General features: G+C 38.6%; 1 protein-coding gene across 4 annotated transcripts in view; it reads left to right on the top strand.

Moving 5' to 3' along the window:
• gch1 (GTP cyclohydrolase 1) overlaps nt 1-24,322 on the top strand; it is a 74,543-nt gene that overhangs the window by 39,232 nt on the left and 10,989 nt on the right. For all 4 annotated transcript variants that reach the window (XM_061887164.1, XM_061887165.1, XM_061887166.1 and 1 more), the window contains one exon: nt 21,510-21,565. In XM_061887164.1, coding sequence (XP_061743148.1) covers nt 21,510-21,565 — 56 coding nt within the window. The remainder of the gene's footprint in view (nt 1-21,509; nt 21,566-24,322) is intronic.

Here is a 24,322-nt window from a genome sequence, read left to right on the forward strand (position 1 = left end):
CCAGTTTTGGAGAACACCTCTTAAGAAAGTGGTGTGCAAACTGATTTCTCATCTTGTGATGCTTCAGACACATACATTTCACCTTGACAGTTAATTTTAACATGATAGGCAGTCTGAGGTTGGTAGTCACCTGTAGTAATAACAACAGATGACTTGCTGATTTTGCTGCAGATGGTAATTTAGTCCTTTCTCTGACGGGATCAAAAACGCGTCATTCATTCAACATCATCACATGCTGTGCTGTGTCTGCTAATATTTCTGGTAGTATTTTCTCTAATGCAAGTATTGCAAGTTGCCCTGTTGTCTTCTAGAGGTGTGAGAATTTGTTTCAACAACATTTTATGTTGTGTCCTTGGGCAAGACAATTCACATAGCATGTTCTATATGTTATAGTTATTTTAACATACCAGGCACGTTCTCAGTTGGTTATTTATGCATCATATTACGTACACTTATTCAGCCTGTTGTTCACTATTCTTTATTTATTTTAAATTGCCTTTCAAATGTCTATTCTTGGTGTTGGATTTTATCAAATATATTTCCCCCAAAAATGCGACTTATACTCCAGTGCGACGTATATTTGTTTTTTTCCTTATTTATTATGCATTTTCGGCTGGTGCAATGTGTACTCCGGAGCAATTTATAATCCGAAAAATACGGTAAAAGGAAAGCAACACAAAGTGCTTTACAGATTTGAAAACAATACCCTGAGGAACCACATCACTCATCATCACACACACACACACACACACACACACACACACACACACACACACACACACACACACACACACACACACACACACACACACACAACTGAATGCATGGCTGAATACAGAGGACCCAGGTGAATAAACACTATTACAAGAGCCATCTGCACAAGGACATCACCAGAACACGGCCACCAGGACGCTGACACACAGCGCCCCCACAGCCATGGCCGATAACCACTGATACAAATGGCTCCGTCTGAGGAACGCTGAAAAGTAAAAATTATAAAACTTGTAAAATTAGTAAGAACCATGAGTTGGAATAAAGGACAAAATACAAGTAACAAGAGAAAAATGTATACAGAGTATATATAAATAGACAAAACTAAATAATGTCTAGCATAACTAATATGATAAAAAGTTAAGTAAGAATAACTTCGATAGAATTAATGATTATTGCGTAAAAGCCAAACCAAAAAGGTTGGGTCTTAAGCTTACTCTTTAAAACATGAACATTCCCTGCAGTCCTTAGGGGTCCTCCAGCAAGCTGTACTTTTGACAGGGGCCATAATAGTGGAAAGTTACCATCCTGTGACTTTGTGTCCTGATTCTTGGAATAATTAGGAGACAAGTGCCAGAGGATCTCAGGGTCCGTGAAGGTTTGCAGGGTAAATGTAAATCTGAAAAATAAGAACACCCAATATCATAAAAACCTTTAAAAACCATAAGAAGAACCTTAAACTCGACCCTGAAACGCACATGGGGCCAATGGAGAGATTTTGAAACTGGTGTAATATGTAATGTAATTCTGGTCTTCGTCAGGGTACATGCAGCTGAATTTTGGAGTTATTGTAAAGGGGCAATAACCTTTTTAGGAATACAATAAAGCAGGGCATTACTGTAGTCCATACCACTTGTAATAAAATAATGAATTAGCGTCTCTGTGTTGCCCTTAGAGAGAGTTGGGCAAACTCCGGCTCTATTCTAAAGATGATAAAAAGTGTGTTTTTGTAACATTTATAATATGTGGTATAAAACTAATCTCAGTGTCGAAAACGACATTCATATTTTTACTTGGAGTGGTGGAATTAAAGACAATGCTTGTAGTTTTGATATGTGTTTCTCTCTCAGGATTTCAGGGCCAATGACTAAATCTTCAGTCTTGTCCTGGTTACGCAGTAAAAAGTTATCAGCCATCCAGGATTAAATATATATAATGCAATTTAAAAGACTATCGATTGGCAGAGGTGGGTAGAGTACCCAAAAATTGTACACAGGTCAGGGTATGGTTACTTTAGAATAATATGACTCAAGTAAAAAGTCGTCATCAAAGTGATTACTTAAGTAAGAGTAAGCAAGTATTCCATGAATAAACTACTGAAGTATTCAGTAACTTGTGAGTAACTTCTGATTAATTTAGTAGCTAATTTTATGGTTCTTGGACTACAGCCATAGTTGGTGTGTGTGCATGTAAGAATAAAAAATCATATACGTGGGCCTACCGAGGATGTCGTAGTGGTTTGTGCAGCCCTTTGAGACACTAGTGATTTAGGGCTATATAAGTAAACATTGATTGATTGATTGATTGATATACAATTTACTACATGATGTTTTCTCCAGTTGGAAGTGGAATTCTTGTAGGCTGAGATGTGAACATTTCTAATGACACAGGTGGCATCACATGATATAAATGTATTTTATACTAGTCTGAAAGTAATCACTGAAGATTTGTGCTGCCTTTTCTGACGTCATGTCACTTTTTACTGCCAGTACGTTTCTATGCAGTGAATTAGTCTGATTTGTCAATTCGATTTCTTCTATTTTCACACCTACATGTGAAGTTGTAATTTCCATGCTCTTATCTCTATTGTGACTAGGGCTGGGCGATATGGCCTTTTTTTAATATCTCAATATTTTTAGGCCATGTCACGATACACCATATATATTTTGATATTTTACTTTAGCCTTAAATAATTTAAATTACCCTTGTGGATCATTAAAGTTTGTCTAACTCTAAGTCTAAGTCTAATGAACACTTGATGCATATAATCAAATGACTCTATGCATCTACATTAAAACATTCTTGTTCATACTGCATTAATATATGCTCATTTTAAACTTTCATGCAGAGAGGGAAATCACAACTAAATCAATTGACCAAAACTGTATTTATTAAACAGTTATTAAGCAGTGGCACAAACATTCATGTCATTTTAAAACAGAAAGTGCAAGATTGTCAGAGACATTTTAAAACAAGCTTTTAGTGCACTTTTGTGCATGATGTCCTTAAGATGACATATCAAAACAACACTAAATTAAAGTGCACTTTTTGTACAAAACGCCACTACAATAGTTTAAAACAAATAAAGTACACTTTTGTGCATGATGTCACACAAGATGTTTCAATAAGTGTCAAATACAAATAGGCTGCATAGTAGGAAATCAAATAGTGTATGTCCTTCGCTATGTGGTAGGTTACTGCGGATGTTCTCTCCTTCTGTTGTTGACAATTTTTTTCATACGGTGTTGATCTAGAAATGGTTGCCTTGGCATTTTGTTGATGTGGCAAGGAACGGAGATGTTGACATGCAGAGTTTCAAACACTCTTTATTCTCTAGCGGGTGACTTTTCAAATGATGCTAAATATTTGCAGCAATGCTACTTTTTGTTGCAACGAATTTGCCGAATACTTGACAAATTAAGGTTGTCTGTTCGACATATTCCCACTTGAAGCCAAACCACGGCCAGACCATGGACCCTGTGCTGTTTTTCTTGGGAATTAGTTTTTCCTTCATTTGTTACCAGATTTGCACCTTCTTTCTCTCGTATTACCACTCCCACCACAGCTAACATTACCCATGGTGTTACCTCTCTGCTCCGCGAGGGCGTATACGTATGTGACGTATGTAAGAAGGTGCGCTTGTTTTTACGTCTCCGTGAGACAGAGCTTATTTTGAAATGAACAGGAACTTTTAATGCTGTCTAACTAGACCAGGGGTAGGGAACCTGTGGCTCTAGAGCTGGATGCGGCTCTTTTGATGACTGCATCTGGCTCAGATAAATCTTAGCTTAAAACGATAAGTAATTAATAATTCCGCTGGTAATCACAGTGTTAAAAATAACATTCAATTTATAAAACATTCTCATACATTTTAATCCAACCATCCATTTTATATCACATCTGTTCAAGATGTCGCATAATGGTAAGAAGTATTATATTTATTATTGGTTAACTTTTAGAATAACAATGTTATTAAAAATAATAAGAGACTCATTATACTCTAAAAATTTTGGTCTTAAAAATGCACGCATTTAGTTGTATTCAGTGTTAACGAATATTATATGGCTCTCTCGGAAATACATTTTGAAATATTTGGCTTTCATGGCTCTCTCAGCCAAAAATGTTCTCGACCCCTGAACTAGACAGTGTTTATGTTTTGGTGGTTTTTTAACTCCATATAAAGAGGAAATTATTACTACAACACATATCCACAAACACAAACACATTTTTCATAGAAAGGACCCTTTTAGCTCACTAATTTTATGTAGACAAAAACAGCCGAACATGTATGTAGAACCTATCATGCAAAACAAACTTCTTTTGTGCGTTTGAGATCTGCATGAGTCCCAAACATTTTAAATGAAATCATAGACGCAGGGTGGAGATATTTATGATACAATATTGCCTTCTGTGCCGTTATCAACCACGTTTTTACAAGTTACTCATTTGAATTTGAAAAGGTAATACTAATCGTCAAGAGTTTTACCGCGAGTTATCATTAATACTGATAATCGTTAATCTCTAATTGATTACTGTGTAATTTTCCCAATATGAATTGAATATGCAGGAATGTTTGGTTGTGTGGCTTCTTATTGTAGACATAAATAAATAAGTAGGTCATGCAAAAGCACTAAGGTCCCATTGACGAGTGGGTGTGAAAAGCAGCATCAAATGTAAAAAATTCCTGTTCTGGCCATAAAGGTGCAGCATTAATTTAGTATGGTAACAAAGGGGAAACTGGAGAAATTAGTTGATTGACTCGTGGGAACATAAGACGTAAGTAAAACGGAAAATAAGTAAGTGCATGAACATCACAATGTCACATGCTACTGTGTCATCCACACAACTGTTTCCTCAGTTTGTCATTATCTGGTATAAAGAACAGACAACATGAGAAACAATTGGATTAGATGAAATATGTTTATCTTCAGCTTTCCAACCCCATGGCCAACTCCTTTGCTAGTTTTACTCTCCTCCGAAACCTGATTGGTAATTTCCCTCCTGTATGTGTATTGGTGTCCAACCTCACTTAACCCTCCATCTTGCCTGCAGGTGCACGGCGTCGAAGACAATAGGGGATGGACATTTTATTCCTTTCCAATGGCGTAAACAGCCTCTGATGACAGCAATGAATCACACACTAAGCACATGTCTGCTTGTGCGTGAGTGTGCGTTAGCGTGTGAATGTGTGTGGGTGTGTGTGAGACAGCTATCAGGTGGTTCTGTCTGTCCCTAGCTTGTCATTGTCAGAAGCGATGCCTGTTATTCAGCACCTGTCCTGTCTGACTCATTACAGGAAATGACACACATCCTCTTGACACACTTTGTCGTAGCAGTTGTCAAGAACGCGTCATAATAAAAGCAAATTAATCATTCATTCATTCAGTCACGGGTGAGCTGTTGTTCATCTCAGCTGGGAAAGGTTGTGTACATCCTGGACTGGTTATTTATCATTGCTCAGTCACAGGCGAAAATCTATTTTTGTGTCAAAATATCACATCTGCATTTTTTTAATGAAATAGGATGTTAACAAAATTAGTTGAACGCTTGCCTCAGCCGTCGGTACTCCTTCCTCTTGCCTAAACGCCACACTGAGTTGCAGGGCAGGGAGACGATCAGGATCCCTCGTTAGCATATTTAGCATCATCAAAGTCGCTTACTGTTGTTGCCAGTGTTCAATTTTCAAGCCACAACGTTGACGGCTGTCTACTTTGCTGCTAAACATACTTGGATGATTACAATCCAAACACTATTTGTTTCCGAACAAGTTGTAATCCCAGAGCATTTATTAGTAGCCAGCGAGAAGGTACATTTTTTACATGACTGATTGTAAACAGAGGTCTCCGACACAGGAAGTATTTTACCTGAAGGAGCGCGGCTACAGGATAGAGTTGCAAAATGGGCAACATTTTACTGGGTTCTTTGCGTGCATGTTTTAGAATTTTACAAATCATTTTCAATAATGCTAATGTTAGTACATTTTCTACTATAAAACAAAATTCTGTGGTACATTATAGGGGACATGTAAGTGTCAAAAAATACAGCCAAAAGAGGTTGGTAGATTAGAATAAATTTAAAAGTGTATTACAGTTTAGAAATGCACGCAATAGCAGGAAATGTAGTCTTGATTTCTAGATTTTCTGTCTCAGTGCTGATAGAAATGTTCCTCTTTTTTTCTTCCATTTTTCCTTTTTTTTCTCAAAGGGTACGAAAAAAAAGGAAACAAACAATGTGGCCCCAAAACGATTCTTAGAGTACGTGCACGTGATAAAATGGAATTGTATTGACTACATTTTGATGATAATAATAATAATAGATTTCATTTGTAAAAAAAACACTTTATGTTGAGCAAACAACCTCAAAATGCCACAGTGTAAAAAAATAGTAATAATAATAATAATGATCATAAAAAGATAATAAAAATAAATAAAATATAAAACTAGAAACAGCCCAATAGCTAGAACCACCATGCATGTCTATAAAAAGGCTTTTTTAAAAAGATAGGTTTTTAAGCCTTTTTTAAAAGCATCCACAGTCTGAGGTGCCCTCAGGTGGTCAGGGAGAGTGTTTCACAGACTGGGAGCAGTGGAGCAGAAAGTCCGGTCTCCCATAGTTCGTAGCTTTGTCCTTGGAGGTTGGAGGAGGTTAGCCTTTTTGGAGCGGACGTGTCGTGTCGAGGATTTGGGGGTGAGCAGTTCTTTGAGGTAGACGGGGGCATTTCCATGGAGGCACTGGTGAGTTAGTAGTGAGATTTTGAATTCAATCCTGAGTGGAACAAGAAGCCAGTGAAGGAATTTGAGAGTTGGTGTGATGTGGTCATATTTCCGCAATCTCGTCAGGATCCTCGCAGTTTTGATACATTACTTTCATGTTATTTTTTCTAAGCCTGTTTTGAGGTGTATTGGCGCTCACTGCTTTGTCATACAATTCCACACACCCAAAAATATGAACACACAATACCTTTTTAAAGAGTACGGTAATTATAGTTTTGTATGCAGACAATGATAACAAAATAATTGGGCAATTAAAAAAGAGCGATTAACTAATTATGATCTGTAATTATGTAATCTCTTCTTTAATCTTATACACCTTAAAAATGTCGCGAGATTAAATTAATTTAAATGAATTACATTATAAAGACAGATGTCGTAACAAAAAAGTGACTTCATAAAGTAATGTATTGTCTTGAACAGACTTCAACAGATGCAGTTTTTTTTATTTTGTAAAATAAAACTTTAGGGTCAATATAAAGTGCTGAAATTAAAGGCATCAAAAATCCGTCAGTGTCATGCCTGTAAATCAGGTTTGTTTGGTCATGTTTTGTTTTGTTTTTGGACTCTTGCTTCACGTTTTGCACTTCCTGGTTTTGTTTGTTTCCATGCCAACCCATTATATTCCACCTGGTCCCCTTAGTCACGCCCCGATCCTCAGCCTCTCACACCTGTTTCTAATTACCACAGCAGTATTTAAGTCATTTGTTTTCCTTTCCTTGGCCTGGCTACTTTACCTACTGTACTGTGTCTAACCCTCATGATCACGCACCTACCTTTCCTTGCTGGACCCTCATGCTTTGCCACGCTGTTTATTGTTTGACCACGCCACGTAAGACTTTTTTGTATATATGCCTCAGTGCTATTTTTTGGTTTGCCTTGTGCCTTTTATAGTATATTCTGTTTGTTTGTAGATAGTCCTGCCTTTGTGCTGTTTTTGTTTAAAGTTTTTAGTATAGATTCTTATCCGCCAACGAGCGCGACCTTTGTTTTGCCTGTTTTGTATTATAGTGTATAAATAAAAAATGTACTTACATTCACGTCTCGCCCGTGCGAATCATCCTTTGCGTGGAAGAAGCAAAATAAATCCATGTCACAGTCCTGACAGTCAGTACAATTTTCAGTACAATAAGTATTAAATGTTGAATTTTAACGCAACTGCTTCAGATTACATAAAATAAAAAAAACAGACCCATCAATCACAGTGCTTTTATCCATCCATCTATCCATTTTGGGGGGTGCTGGAGCCAATCTCAGCTGCATTCATATGTTGCCAATGTTGGTTTAAGACAGGGGTCGGCAACCTATAGCATACAAAGAGCCATTTCAGCCAATTTTTCCCCAAATAAAACCCAACTAGAGACGCAAACTCTGTTCGATTCCTAAAATGACGATAACACCACTTATAGTTTCGTTACACTTACAGTATGCTATAGAATTTATGAAATCAAACACTTGACACTGATTCACATTTTTTTTCTGTGTATAAATAAGCAAATCACCAAAATATTTTGAAGCTTTGAAAAAAAATACAATAGTCCTTCCCTTATTAATGAATTTGAAACAAATCAAGGTGTGCCAATATTCTGAAGGCATACAACTGTGTTATATTTCATTTGACTAAAGAGGGAAAAGAACAACCTGGTCATCAACGAAAGCAAATTAATCTGTCCATGAAGCAATAAATGTTCTATTATCATCAGAAATGTTTCTCTTTTTTGATCCGTCCATTGCTAGCTTACCGGGGGTTGACCATTAAAAACAATACAATTGCTTGGCAGCAAGAGATGACGCACATGGGCTGTGACATATGCGAATTCCTTAGGGGTGATGGACGGCTGGGCAGCGCCAGAGAAGCTGCAGCCTGCCACCGTAGCCCCCACTCCCTCCCCTCTGTTGCAGGTCTCGAGATGTATGTTGTAATATGTGTATATGCTTTGCTATGGAGGTTTTTTCCCACTCCAGACTGGGCCTTCTTAGGATCCCAGTCGGGATTGTATTTTTTTACTCATCCCCCCCAGCGTTGACCTTTTTCCCATCTTTTACCGGGCACCTTCTGGCGACCAATCAGCGTTCCTGTTCCGTAAACATGTACACTGTTTATTTGTCTAATTTTGAACGGGTTTGTCCTGAAAACAAAGTTTCATTGTACTTGTGCAATGAGAAAGACCTACCTACCAACCGACCTACCGACCTACGTACCTACCTTTGATCAACAATACATCAAAATGTTTTATTATCATATGATAAGATACCAGAACTCTCCAAAATATCAACTGTTAGATTAAAAATAACCAAATAAATGTAATTAATTAAGTAACCGTTATTTGTTGACATTTTGTTTCAAAGCCAAAGGGAGCCACGGCGGTGGCGTGAAAGAGCCGCATGTGGCTCCAGAGCAGCAGATTGCAGACCCCTGGTTTAAGAGAATACATTTAACAAATAAATAGTTGTACAGTATTTGTCACAATTACGTGTTTAACTTTGTAAAACGAATCAGCGTGAAAGTTGTCTTTGATTGACTTTCTTGACTGCCTCGTGCATCATTGGGACGTAAACTTGCCGACAAGTTCTAGTTTTCGCACACATGCAGGTGTGCGATTTGTGACGCGCTCGGGCAATTAAAACAACATTCATGGAAATATTGTTATGTTACTAAAGGGGAGGGTGACGACAACTGACACCAGAGGGTGTGTATGTTCAATAATTTATTATATATATATATAGTCAATATATATAACAATAATAATAATAATAGTAATAATAAACAATACTAACTTAATAAACTAAGGTAATTGAGTGTGAAAAAATCAGAGAGTGTGTGGTGTAAGACTATGTGTGTATTTAGCTGAAGTGTGTGTTACCAAGTGTTGATGAGAGCGAAGAAACGAGGCAGTCCATGGGGCAGGCAGGTGATCCGGGGCGAGATAGAGGCGTCAGAGTCCAGGGGCGAGCGAGGAGTCGAGGAACGAGGGAGGCAGTCGCGATCCAGGGCAACGGAAGGAAAACACTGCGGAAACACAAATCAAGCCACATATAGGAAACAAGGATAGAGCATAAAGCTTGTCGCTTACGGAACACCATTTCAGAAACTAAGTTCCCGCAAGGATCCCTGAGTCCACTGATCCTTTAAGCAGCTCGCCCTCATCAATTCCAGGTGTGTAGATTACCAATCGTCTGCAGGCTTGTAGCTGCGTGGGCGTGCAGCTCTCAGCGCGAGCAGGGGCGTGTCCGAGCGCGCTGTCATCGGATTCTCCAAGTGTTCGCGCAGAGCAGGGAGAAGCAGACTGCGCGTGTGCCGTAACAAGTATGCTTTTAAATATTATGCAATACATCACTGGATAACTAGAATATAAACAAGTACTTAAATAACTAATATGTGCTCAATATTGGCTTTGTGGTGAATAGGACAAAAGGATGATGATGTAAAAATGAGGTAGTACATTCACAGTGACAGATTAGTTCCAGAGTTATTTCACAGCAAAAGGTCTGACACTCTGACTACATTTACACTGCAAGCCAGAGTGGCCCAATTCAGATTTGATCAAAATCATATTTTTTACAGTGTAGAAGTAAAGTGTGATCTTTATCAGACTCCAGAATAAACACGCACAATTCCCAAATGCGTCACCAATGCGCCATCGATGTCACTTGCATGCGCACATAAAATTAAAACAAAGGAAGTTGACCAGATTCTGTATATTTAGTTAGTTAGTTTATTATTTCTTCGGTCAATAGTCAACCAAATAAACAGTTTTACATAAACAAACAGTTGTACATTCATAAATGTAAAAAAAAAATAATGTTGCAGACCGAAAGGGCTTAGGCTTAAGTTGAACACTTGTTGCGCCTCAACCTATAAACAAAGTCAAGTACAAAATGAGCTTCCAAAAAATATGAAATTTCCTTTTCACAACATATTATAAATACACATTGTACACAACATAAATACTGTTCAATTATATACACAGTAAAGGCATGTGAAGTATCCTTGTACACGTTAAGCCTTTGCACCAATTATATGCTATATACCAGTGGTTCTCAAATGGGGGTACATGTACTCCTGGGGGTACTTGAAGGTATGCCAAGGGGTACGTGAGATTTTTTTTTTTTAATTCTAAAAATAGCAACAATTCAGCTTTATAGATATATTTATTGAATAATACTTCAACAAAATATGAATATAAGTTCATAAACTGAGAAAAGAAATGCAACAATGCAATATTCATTTTTGTGAACATGTTCCATAGATATTGATGTTAAAGAGTTCTTTTTTTGTGAAGAAATGTTTATAATTAAGTTCATGAATCCAGATGGATCTCTACTACAATCCCCAAAGAGGGCACTTTAAGTTAATGATTACTTCTATGTGTAGAAATCTTTATTTATAATTGAATACCTTGTTTATTTTTCAACAAGTTTTTAGTTATTTTCACAAATTTTTTTCCAAATAGTTCAAGAAAGACCACTACAAATGAACAATATTTTGCACTGTTATACAATTTAATAAATCAGAAACTGATGACATAGTGCTGTATTTTACTTTTGTATCTCTTTTTTTTCAACCAAAAATGCTTTGCTCTAAAAAGGGGGTCCTTGAATTTAAAACATTTTCACAGGGGGTACATCACTGAAAAAAGGTTGAGAACCACTGTTATATACAAACAATTAGACTTTCATTATATTTATATCCCACATTTAGTTTTTGATTAACATTGATTATAGTATCAACTACTGTGTTGATTCAAGAGTGACATATTTTTCCAAGACATTGGTCTTAGTTTTTTTTAAATGTGTGAATGAAACTGGAACATTTTAAGAAATCATCCAAGCTGTTCCACAGTTGAACGCCCTTGACAGAAACACATCTACTTTTTAAGCGTGTCTTATGTTTGCTATCTTAAAGACAGCTGAACCTTTGAGGTCATAGGGATTCTCTCTGGGTTTGAACATCTCCTGTAGACACCCAGGCAGCATGCGGTTATGAGCTTTTTACGTCACAATAGCAGTGTTGAGGTCAACAAGATCGCGCAGTTTTAATTTTTTTAATTTAATAAACAGAGCATTGGTATGGTCACGATAATCCGCATAATTTACAATTCTCATCGCTTTCTTTTGAAGTAAGAACGTAGAATTGATGTTTGATTTATTATTATTGATTTCAACACAATAATTAAGATATGGAAGTACAAATGAATTATATAACATGTCAAGAAACGAGGGTGTTGTTACTACTAAAACAAGGGAAACAAGGGTGTTGCTACTACTACTATTCACAAAAAAAGGCCTTAAAAATAAGGTGTTTTTTTTACGTCAAAATAAATTAAAGTAATACAATGTATGACTGAATATGTGTGTGTGTATATATATATATATATATATATGTGTGTGTATATATATATGTGTGTGTATATATATATGTGTGTGTGTATATATATATATATATATATATATATATATATATATATATATATATATATATAACAGTTCGAGATGCCACTTCAGTAGAAGCATTTAAGTCTCACCTTAAAACTCATTTGTATACTCTAGCCTTTAAATAGACTCCCTTTTTAGACCAGTTGATCTGCCGTTTATTTTCTTTTTCTCCTATGTCCCACTCTCCCTTGTGGAGCGGGTCCGGTCCGATCCGGTGGCCATGTACTGCTTGCCTGTGTATCGGCTGGGGACATCTCTGCGCTGCTGATCCGCCTCCGCTTGGGATGGTTTCCTGCTGGCTCCGCTGTGAGCGGGACTCTCGCTGCTGTGTTGGATCCGCTTTGGACTGGACTCTCGCGACTGTGTTGGATCCAATATGGATTGAACTTTCACAGTATCATGTTAGACCCGCTCGACATCCATTGCTTTCGTCCTCTCCAAGGTTCTCATAGTCATCATTGTCACCGACGTCCCACTGGGTCATCATTGTCACTGACGTCCCACTGGGTGTGAGTTTTCCTTGCCCTTATGTGGGCCTACCGAGGATGTGGTAGTGGTTTGTGCAGCCCTTTGAGACACTAGTGATTTAGGGCTATATAAGTAAACATTGATTGATTGATATATATATATATATATATATATATATATATATATATATATATATATATATATCCATCCATCCATTTTCTACCGCTTATTCCCTTTCGGGGTCGCGGGGGGCGCTGGCGCCTATCTCAGCTACAATCGGGCGGAAGGCAGGGTACACCCTGGACAAGTCGCCACCTCATCGCATATATATATATATGTATATATATATATATATATATATATATATATATATATATATATATATATATATATATATATATATATATATATATACACACACACTGATGGCAGGAGCTGCCATGCAAGGCGCTAACCACGACCCATCATGAGCAAGGGTGAAGTGTCTTGCTCTAGGACACAACGGATGTGACTAGGTTGGTAGAAGCTGGGGATCCAACCAGGAACCCTCAGGTTGCTGCCACGGCCACTCTCCCAACTGAGCAGTTATTAGCTGTATCCTAGATGGGGGTAAGGTTGACACTGACAATCTTTTCTGCAGTCCTCATTGTCTGTTGCAGTTTGTGTCTGTCCAGCGTGGTTGCACATCCAAACCAGACATTGATGGAGGTGCACAGGACAGAATTAATGATGGAAATGTACCTAAACTTAAGGGGGGCAGTTGGGGAACACGTGCTTTTCGTGTCATACTCGCCAGTTCCAGGACCAAAACGGCTGTTAATGTGTCCCAACTTGTCGCATTATATTCTCAGCCATCTATTTTTCAGGTGAGATGCATGATTTATTATCTAGGATAAACTTACAGGAGCGAGGAAATGAGGAAGCAGCAGACCACTCTATGATGTGAACATAGGCACGATCACGGCATTGTTTGTCTACGTTAGCATTTATAATAATAATATCACCAATACTTTGTTAATATTCAAATCACGAATTGTAAAGGATTGTTGGCGCTTTTTGAATGCACATTTATTGGATTTTATTGGCGAAATAATGGAGCTCGTGTTTGCTCCGCTGGACTTTTATATAAGTTTATTTAATATTTACAATGCATTCCAAAAAAAATCCATTCGTCGTCATGTCTTTCATAAAGATTGTGAACAATAGGAAAAAATCCTCAAAAAAGTGCAGTTCCCCTTTAAGTGTGTTTTTTAGATAAGTGTTGTCCCTTAACAAATTCTTTCACTTAAAGTTGCAAGTAAAAAAATTAGTTGCAAGTAAAAAAAATAGTTACAAGCATTATCACCGTTATTTGGCTGGCAATTGTCAGAGTGAACCCCCATATGATCCGACCAAGCCATCTGGTCTTACTCACTAGCATTAACTAATGGGTGAAGATTGAGATAATGCTTCGTTTTCCAAGCATGGGAAGGAAAAACATTGAGTGTGAAAGACAGTGCTGAGAAGAGGCAGCGGAGGATATGCATTGAATTTAAAAAATAAATGCATTGAATCAAATAAATAAATAATTTATTACATAACCAAGCAGTGTCATAAACTTGGCAAAGCAATCTGAGCATAGCACTGCTCGTCTGCACCATAATGAAGCAGAATGAATCTAATGTTCGTCAGGAATGTTAATATAATATCTAAAGGGCAGACATTGATCCATGAAAATATGGAAAAGCTACTGATGGTGTGTTTGACGGAAAAGCAGCTGGAAGGAGATACCGTGGAGGTCCACTCTCCAAAGAAAATGCAGTACATTATTATAACACTACTTCAAGAACGACTGTTGTTGTTGGTTGTAACTTCTATTGTAATATTTTTCTTAAATTATTTCTACAAGTTTTAAAAATTGTATTTTAAAACAGTGGTGCCGCAGAATAATTTTTTATTCATTTTTATTAAAAGAAAAAAAAAAGATATATATATATGTATATATTTTTTTTTATCAAATCAAAATAAAAAACACAATATACACTTACAATTAGTGCACCAACCACAAAAACCTCCCTTTTTAATGACAAAAACGTCCCTTTTTCATGACAAAGGAAAAAAAAAAAGGATCTCAACCATCGGCAATGGCAAACAATGGACCTGCGCCGAGTGAGCGGCGAGACAGGTATATAACGGTGATTGTACAGTGGCGGAAGTAGGTTGGGACACTAATCACTTAACAGAATCTGGTGTATATGATCAGCGCACTTAGCAACCAGAAGGTAAACAAAGGAAGGCACGCTGGAACAGAAATAGACTTTAAACATAGGAGAACTATAACAAACACAAAAAAATGTCATGACAGGGGCCAAGCACCAATTACATAGATTTAAATTCATTTTAAATGGATACATTGATTTGAGATACAAGTGTTTCGAGATAAAAGCAGGACCTGTTAAACTCGTAAGCTGAGGTACTACGGTAGTTTGTAATGCATATTGTTCGGCCATGCCATAACTGTGACTGTACAAAAAACTTGGGGAAACGTTTGACATAGGGCTGGGCGATATGGCCTTTTTTTAATATCTCGATATTTTTAGGCCATATCGCGATATACGATATATATCTCGATATTTTGCCTTGGCCTCGAATGCATATAATCAGAGTAATATGATGATTCTATGTGTCTACAAACATTCTTCTTCATACTGCAATAATATATGCTCATTTTAAACTTTCATGCAGAGAAGGAAATCACAACTAAGTCAACTGACCAAAACTGTATTTATCAAACAGTTATTAAGCAGTGGCACAAACGTTCATGTCATTTCCAAAACAGAAAGTGCAAGATTGTCAGAGACATTTTAAGTGTCAAATATAAATGAGCTGCATAATAGGAAATCAAATAGTATTTGTCCTTTGCTATATGGTAGGTCACTACGGACAGTAGGAAATTCTCTTAATTCTCTAGCAGGTGACTTTTCAAATTATGCTACATATTAGCAGTGCTGCTACTTTTTATTGCAACGCTTTTCGCCCACACTTGACAAATTACGGTTGTCTTTTCGACATATTCCCACTTGAAGCCAAACCACCGGCAGACGATAGTCCCCCTCTGTTTTTCTTGGGAATGAATTCTTCCCTCATTCGCACCTTCTTTCTCTCGTATTACCACTCGCACGACTCTAGTAGCATCACAGCTAATGGCTGTATACGTAAGTGACGTATGACGTGACAGTATGTGACGTGTCTAAGAAGGTGCGCCTGCTTGTCTGTGAGAAGGAGAGACAGGAAAGAGTGGGAAGAGCCTATAGGAAGAGCCTATAGTTTAATACCTGCAGCTAAAAGCAACTGTGTGAGAACGTATACTCGAATATTACGATATAGTCATTTTCTATATCGCACATACAAACCTGCAATATATCGTGTATATCGACATATTGCCCAGCTCTAGTTTGACACAATTATTTGGGGTCCTCCAAAAACAGAGGTAATTTGCATCTTCTTGCCTTTTTGTCACCCTATCTCACTAAGTAAATATCGTGGAGAGATTAATTATTTGATCCCCTGCTTATTCTGTAAATGTATCCCCTAAAAAGGAAATCCATAATGTTATATTCTATGGTAGGTTTATGGTAAAAAGAGAGAGATGGTAAACACATGTGAAATAATAAGAAAAAATAAAGAAAGAACTTGAAATAAATCTCAAATAAGCAGTTGATCTTCCAGAAAAATGTACAGACACCCTCCAAATCCTGAGGGTTTTAAGACTGTCACTTTGCAACTTGAACTTCAGATCCCTCCATAGAATTTCAATGGGATTAAGGTCTTCATGTGATAGATCTGAAACCACTCCTTTGTTGTGTCGGTCATGTTCACGCTGAAATGGATTTGACAATACATTGACAGACCCCCTGGTAAAGTTCCTGTCCTCTTTGCAGAGAAACCGCTTTGAAGCAGAATGTCTCCACCTACATGTTAGAATTGATTAACGTGGACCAAGTTGAAAAACTTATTCGGGTGTTACCATTTAGTGGTCAATTGTACGGAATATATACTGTACTGTGCAATCTACTAATAAAAGTTTCAATCAATGAGAGTAGGGTTGTCTTGTTGAGGATTTGTCCTTTCATAAAAAGGATGGATTGTTACTGAAAAGTTCCAAAATCAGCTGGGGATCAGATCAATGGTATGAGTTGAAAATACTGTAGAAGAAATCGTTAACCTTCACATATGTTTGATGTCACTATCAGGCTGCTGCAGGGAGGAGAGTGGAGGCCACAGAAGGAGGAAAAAGAGGAATAGAAATCTTCGCACGCTTGCTTCCGCTGCCCTTTCTCTCATCTCGTCACCAAATTGCGTCCGACATTTGGGTGGAGCGTGTGTGTGTGTGTGTGTATGTGTTTCAGAATTAGAGCCTGGAGCCTTCCAAAGCAGTGATTCTTCAGCTGATGATGCTCAGACTCTTCCTTGCTAGTCTGCCATCCTTTTAGATTAAGAAAGCATGCTATTATACTGTACTTACAGAAACACTTGAATATAACCATAGAGCCAAAGCAAGAGTAGAGCAGATGGCACAGTCCTAAACACTAAACACATGTAGAACCAAATAAAATAGAATAGAATAGAATACAATGGACTTTATTGTCATTATATTTGCATATAACGAGATTAAGGACTGCAACTTAAGATAGTTGGACGTAACGTAGAGAGGACAAATATGGGCACAAGAGTAATAAAGGAAAAACTAACAATTGAAATAAACAGACTACTATCCAATAAAAATAATAAGCAATCCTGTACAATATACAAAACACTACAGAAATACAAAATACTATACAATGTACAGAACAAGACAAGAGTACCAAAGTAATAAATAACAATCAGTGTCGGACGTATTGCACTCGAAGGGTAGTATTGCACAGTAGGGTATTAGGGTAGGATATTGTAAAGGGGTGAATTACTATTGTTATAAGTTAGAGTTCAACATGGTGACAGCACTGGGAAAGAAGCTGTCTCTGAGCCTGACAAAAAGGACATAAACAGCAATTTATAGGTCACTTGGAACACCGGTGGGAGAAGGGTTAGTGTGTCTGCCTCACAATACGAAGGTCCTGCAGTCCTGGGTTCAAATCCAGGCTCGGGATCTTTCTGTGTGGAGTTTGCATGTTCTCCCCGTGAATACGTGGGTTCTCTCCGGGTACTCCGGCTTCCTCCCACCTCCAAAGACATGCACCTGGGGATAAGTTGATTGGCAACACTAAATTGGCCCTAGTGTGTGAATGTGAGTGTGAATGTTGTCTGTCTATCTGTGTTGGCCCTGCGATGAGGTGGCGACTTGTCCAGGGTGTACCCCGCCTTCCGCCCGATTGTAGCTGAGATAGGCACCAGCGCCCCCCGCGACCCCCCCCCCCCCCCCCCCAAAAAAAAGGGAATAAGCGGTAGGAAATGGATGGATGGATTGGAACACCGCTGATCAGGCATGATTAGATATAGCAGTTTCTGTTATTTTTGTTTAAAGAGGATCTATAAAGATTTCATGAAACAATATACATTTTATTTAACAGTTTCTCGTGGTCTATAATGTAGATACCAGTATTATGTATTGGATGTGCATTGGTGTAAAGCTTGAATACATTTTGCTTCATTTTTTTTTTTTTTTTGTATGTCTGCAAGATGTTCACTTCTGGATGTATTTCTAGATTTCAAATACAAACTTGTAAAATCACGCCCTACCCACTCCAAAAGTATTTTACTTTATCTTTTGGAAATGCCCATTTTTTAAATATATATATCGAAGTTGTCTTGATGAGGGTGGGGGGGTCGCTACTTGCTGCGGGTTGGTTCTCCCAGGAAGGCAGACGGACTACTCGGTACATGGCGTGCAGGTAAAAACATGATTTAAAATCAGAAGCTACAAAAAAGGGCAAACAAAAGCGCGCACAGGGCGGAAACACAACTTAGACAAAACTCTGGACAATACACAAAACTTACTTGACAGGAAAACGAGCATGAATCTATGGCATGAAGGAGCCGCATGAACTTTGGGGTAAAAAACTAGCAATGTCACCCGGCCGAAAGACAGACAAAGACAGGTTTAAATACTGCCTCTGATTAGTGCTGGGGAAGCAGGTGAGCGGGCGAGCACTAATCAGAGACGGGTGAACAAAATGAGTAACCACGGTGACAAAGCAAACAAGGCAGTGCAAACAGAAGCTAATGGAGTCTTAAACAGAAAACATGATTCAAACCACAGATCAGGACAGAATTCGCAAGCGCTACTTTTTACCGACCTCATCGCAATAGTATATTTTTTTGTATTGATTTATACATAGTGCATGTGCATAACATATTATTTATTCGTAATTTTTCATAGTTTTTCATTGCATTTTACATTTGTTACGGAATGTACACTTAACCTCATATATCACCCATTGTGGGACAAATAAGGTCTATCCTGTTCATATAGGGACGGCGTGGCGCTATGGGAGATTGGCCGTGCGCAAACAGAGGGTCCCTGGTTCAATTCCCACCTAGTACCAACCTTGTCAAGTCCGTTGTGTCCTGAGCAAGACACTTCACCCTTGCTCCTGATGGGTGCTGGTTAGCGCCTTGCATGGCAGCTCCCTCCATCAGTGTGTGAATGGGTAAATGTGGAAGTAGTGTCAAAACGCTTTGAGTACCTTGAAGGTAGAAAAGCGCGATACAAGTACAACCCATTTATCATTTATTCATAGATTTACACAGTCCCAACATTAGGAAAACCGATCAATTCAGAGAGTGCTTAAAAAAGCTGCTTTTAGCCGCATTATGTCACCGTATGTAGCACGTTGGTGTTCTCGTGCGCATCCCACGATTTTATGAAAACAATACCTTATCCTAGGGCTGGGCGATATGGCCTTTTTTTATATCTCAATATTTTTAGGCCATATCGCGATACACGATACATATCTCAATATTTTGCCTTAGCCTTGAATAAACACTTGATACATATAATCACAGCAGTATGATGATTCTATGTGTCTACATTAAAACATTCTTGTTCATTTTGCATTAATATATGCTCCTTTTAAACTTTCATGCAGAGAAGGAAATCACAACTAAGTCAATTGCCCAAAACTGTATTTATTAAACAGTTATTAAGCAGTGGCACAAACATTCATGTCATTTCAAAACAGAAAGTGCAAGATTGTCAGAGACATTTTAAGTGTCAAAAAAAAATGAGCTGCATAATAGGAAATCAAATAGTGTTTGTCCTTCGCTATGTGGTAGGTTACTACGGATGTTATTAAATTCTGTTGTTGACTATTTTTTTCATACGGTGTTGATCTGGAAATGTTTACCTCAGCATTTTGATGGTGTGGGTGTGTGGCACCGATTGGAGATGTTGAAATGCGGAGTAATCACTCTTTATTCTCTTGCAGGTGACTTTTCAAATGATGCTACATATTACCAGTAATGCTACTTTTTTTAGCAACACTTTTGGCCCACACTTGACAAATTACGGTTGTCTGTTTGACATATTCCCACTTGAAGCCAAACCACCGCCAGACGATGGACCCCCTGCTGTTTTTCTTGAGAATTAATTCTTCCTTCATTCACACCTTCTCTCTCTCGTATTACCACTCGCATGGCTCTGCTTGCATCACAGCTAACGTTACCCATGCTGCTATCTCTCTGCTCCGCGAGGGCGTATACGTATGACGTATGACGCACAGTATATGACGTATGTAAGAAGGTGCGCTTGTTGTTTGTGAGAAGGAGAGACAGGAAAGAGCGCGAAGAGCCTGTAGTGTAATGCACGCGGCTAAAAGAAACTGCGTGAGAATGTATAGTCCAATATCACGATATAGTCATTTTCTATATCGCACAGAGACAAACCCGCGATATATCGATATATCGCCCAGCCCTACCTTATTGTACTTTTTTTTGTTCCCTGAAATCTGAAGCAGAGGGGAACAAGCTGAGAACTTTGCAATTGAAAAATTCTGCTTCACTGTGATGTCACAACGTTGCCAGACTGCAAAACCCCGCAAGTAGAGGCATCCAAAACTGCATGCAAGCTCACAGCAAAATGCACGAACCTTATGATTTGATGCTTAGGTATTGCTTATCTTCGAGTATGAAACCTTGTAAGTCAGAAAAAACGAAATTCATCATAGGTCACCTTTAGAAAAAAATACACATTAATTCAAAACAATATAATCACTCTATTTCTTTTGAGAAAAATGAGAACTAAAGTCCCTCTGTCACGGACATGAATGCAAGTCTGTTATGAATTTGCTTTGTGGTTTTGATGCCCCGCCTTGTCTTGCCTCTGATTGGCCAGCCCGTAATGTTTCGCCCTAAGTTTGGCCAATTGTGACTCATCATACGAACACCAACCAATCATCATGGATTTTCTCCGTATGTATGGACGTTCTCATTCATCCATGTCATTGTAATTTCTCCATATTTTTGGGGGGCCTGGATTCGCAGTCCATTTTCTCTCTTTGTAGCTTGTAGCTTTGATGTAAGCTACCTAGCTACATGGGTCTAAAACTAGCTAAGCTACAGGAAAAGCTACTTGTTAAAAAAGTAGCAAAGCTACCGCCAAGCTACTGAAAGAAATAGTGAAGCTCTGCAACTTGGGTACATGTACCATCACTGTTTTTCATGCTAAGATATTGGGCGTCCACACAAATGTCCACCTTCAGAGATACTCACCACACGCATACAGAAAATTTTGGGGGTGAATTTTAGGCAAAAAATGATCTACCTGATTCCTCACTGCAAAGCTTGAATTGAATAAGTGTTTTTTTGCATAATCCTACCAGCATTGATCAATACCTAACACTCTGTAATCATCTTGTTCTCTCTGTGCAGGTCCACATTGGTTACCTCCCCAACAAGCGCGTCCTGGGCCTAAGCAAGCTGGCCAGGTGAGGACTTCTTGATACACTTGTTGTGTGTGTGTGTGTGTGTTTTTTCCTGGGCAGTGTTTAATTGATCAGGTTCAATGTGTGTTTGCTTGTGAACTTAAGAAGATTATAGAAATGTGTGTGCTCAAGTGTAGAATCTGATCCAACTGACCTCAATACCTTAGCACAGTAAGGTATTAGCACGGTAAAACCACTTACGAAACCAGTGGTACACGCACACACATGCCATCCAGCCATCCATTTTCTACCGCTTATTCCCTTTTGGGGTTGCGGGGGGCGCTGGCGCCTATCTCAGCTACATGCATTAGATAATATTCAGATTGTTTTTATTTGTGGTAATTACATTTTTACCAATTTATTGAACACAACTCACAGTTTTTACTTGTATCTGAATCTATGTATGCAGAATAGTACAAACCACAAAGCCAAACACTCATAAACACGTTGGTAATTATTATTTTTTTTATATTAAAATATGCAGTTCCAAAGTCAAAGAGTTGCCGTACTAAAATATACTTTTAATCAATGGACCCAAGTACATGGGGCAGAGTGGTTGTATTTGTGTTGTTATGCTAACTGCTACATGTATCAATACACACAGGCTATACCTATACCGTAACTGGTAAACAAACAAAAGATAGTTTAAACCAGTAGTCCCCAACCACCGGGCTGTGGCCCGATTGGTACCGGGCCGCAGAAGAATTTTTTATAAAAAAATAAAATAAAATAAATAAATATATATATATATATATATATATATTTTTTTTTTAATTAAATCAACATAAAAAACACAATATACACTTACAAATAGTGCAACAACCACACAAAACTCCCTTTTTCATGACAAAAACGTCCCTTTTTCATGACAAAGAAGAAAAAAAGAAAAAAAAAAAGGACACCCCCCACCGGGCCACGGGACAAATTATTAAGCGTTGACCGGTCCGCGGATACAAAAAGGTTGGGGACCACTGGTTTAAACCACTGAAGAAGACAAATGTCAAAAACAAGCGAGCACTCAGAACAGAATTACAATAAATTAAGGTGTAGGAATGTATTATTTTACTTTTAGGATATCTAACTAAAAAACAGTGGCCTAGTGGTTAGAGTGTCCGCCCTGAGATCGGTAGGTTGTGTATTCAAACTCCGGCCGAGTCATACCAAAGACTATAAAAATGGGACTCATTACCTCCCTGCTTGGCACTCAGCATCAAGTGTTGGAATTGGGGGTTAAATCACCAAAAATGATTCCAGGGCGCGGCACCGCTGCTGCCCACTGCTGCCCACTGCTCCCCTCACCTTCCAGGGGGTGATCAAGGGTGATAGGTCAAATGCAGAGAATAATTTCGCCACACCAAGAGTGTGTGTGTGTGACAATCATTGGTACTTTAACTTTAACTTTAAACTTTTGCAAGATGGCGGCTGTATCTTATAACAGCGACACACTGCAGCTTGTGACATTTTTCAGAAGGTCTTAAATGTCCAAAGTGGTTTGCTCACAATGAAGTTCAGCAGGTTAAAAGTGAAGACCACAATGTTCCTGGTATTTCTCTTTACTTCTCATCACTAAGCGTATTGCATCATCATATATCCATCCATCCATTTTCTATCACTTATTAGAATAGAATAAAAAGTACTTTATTGATCCCTTGGGGAAATTCAGCACCACAGTTCGCTCACAATAGACAATAATAATAATAAATAATATAATATATATATCATATATTATATATAACATATAATATATGAATAATATAAATATATTCTACATATATTCGACATTTAAGTGCAGTCAAGAAGGAACATATGCATTATACAGTCTGATGGCTGTCGGTATGAAGGACCTCCTGTGTCGTTCCGTGTTGCATTTTGGGAGTCTGAGCCTTCCACTGAATGTGCTCATTCTCTCCGAAGGTCCGAGTGTAGTGGGTGGGAGGTGTTGTCCATAATGGCTAGAAGTTTTGCTAGACTTCTTCTCTCTGACACGACCGCCAGAGAGTCTAGCTCCACTCCCACCACGTTACTGGCCTTTTTTACCAGCTTGTCCAGTCTGTTTGCGTGCCTCGTTCTCAGCCCGCTGCCCCAGCAGGCCACGGCGTACAAGAAGGCGCCCCCCACCACGGAATCGTAGAACATCTTCAAAATCTTTGTACAGACGTTGAATGATCCTAGCCTCCCGAGTAAGTAGAGGCTGCTCTGTCCCTTCTTGTAGAGGGCCTCAGTGTGTTTTGACCCATTCAGCTTGTTGTCGATGTGTACTCCGAGGTATTTATAATCCTCAACCATGTCCACATCCACCCATTTGATGGAAACAGGGGTCACCGAAGTACTCCTCCTCCTTCCCAGGTCCACAACCAGCTCCTTGGTCTTCGTCACATTGAGCTGGAGATGGTTCTTTCCACACCTGGTGAAAAAGTCCTCCACCAGTGCCCTGTATTCTTCATCATCACCATCCTCAATACACCCCACTATCGCAGAGTCATCAAAAACTTCTGAAGGTGGCAGGACTCTGACTGATAGTGGAAATCGGTGGTGTAAATGGTGAAGAGGTGGTCGGGGTCGCAGGGGGCGCTGGAGCCTATCTCAGCTACAATCGTGTGGAAGGCGGTGTACACCGTGGACAAGTTGCCACCCCATTCCAGGGCCAACACAGACAGACAGACAACATTCACACTCACATTCACACACTAGGGACCATTTAGTGTTGCCAATCAACTTATCCCCAGGTGCATATCTTTGGAGGTGGGAGGAAGCCGGAGT

The sequence above is a fragment of the Nerophis ophidion genome, linkage group LG25, assembly GCF_033978795.1.
Source record: "Nerophis ophidion isolate RoL-2023_Sa linkage group LG25, RoL_Noph_v1.0, whole genome shotgun sequence".
NCBI lineage: Eukaryota > Metazoa > Chordata > Actinopteri > Syngnathiformes > Syngnathidae > Nerophis > Nerophis ophidion.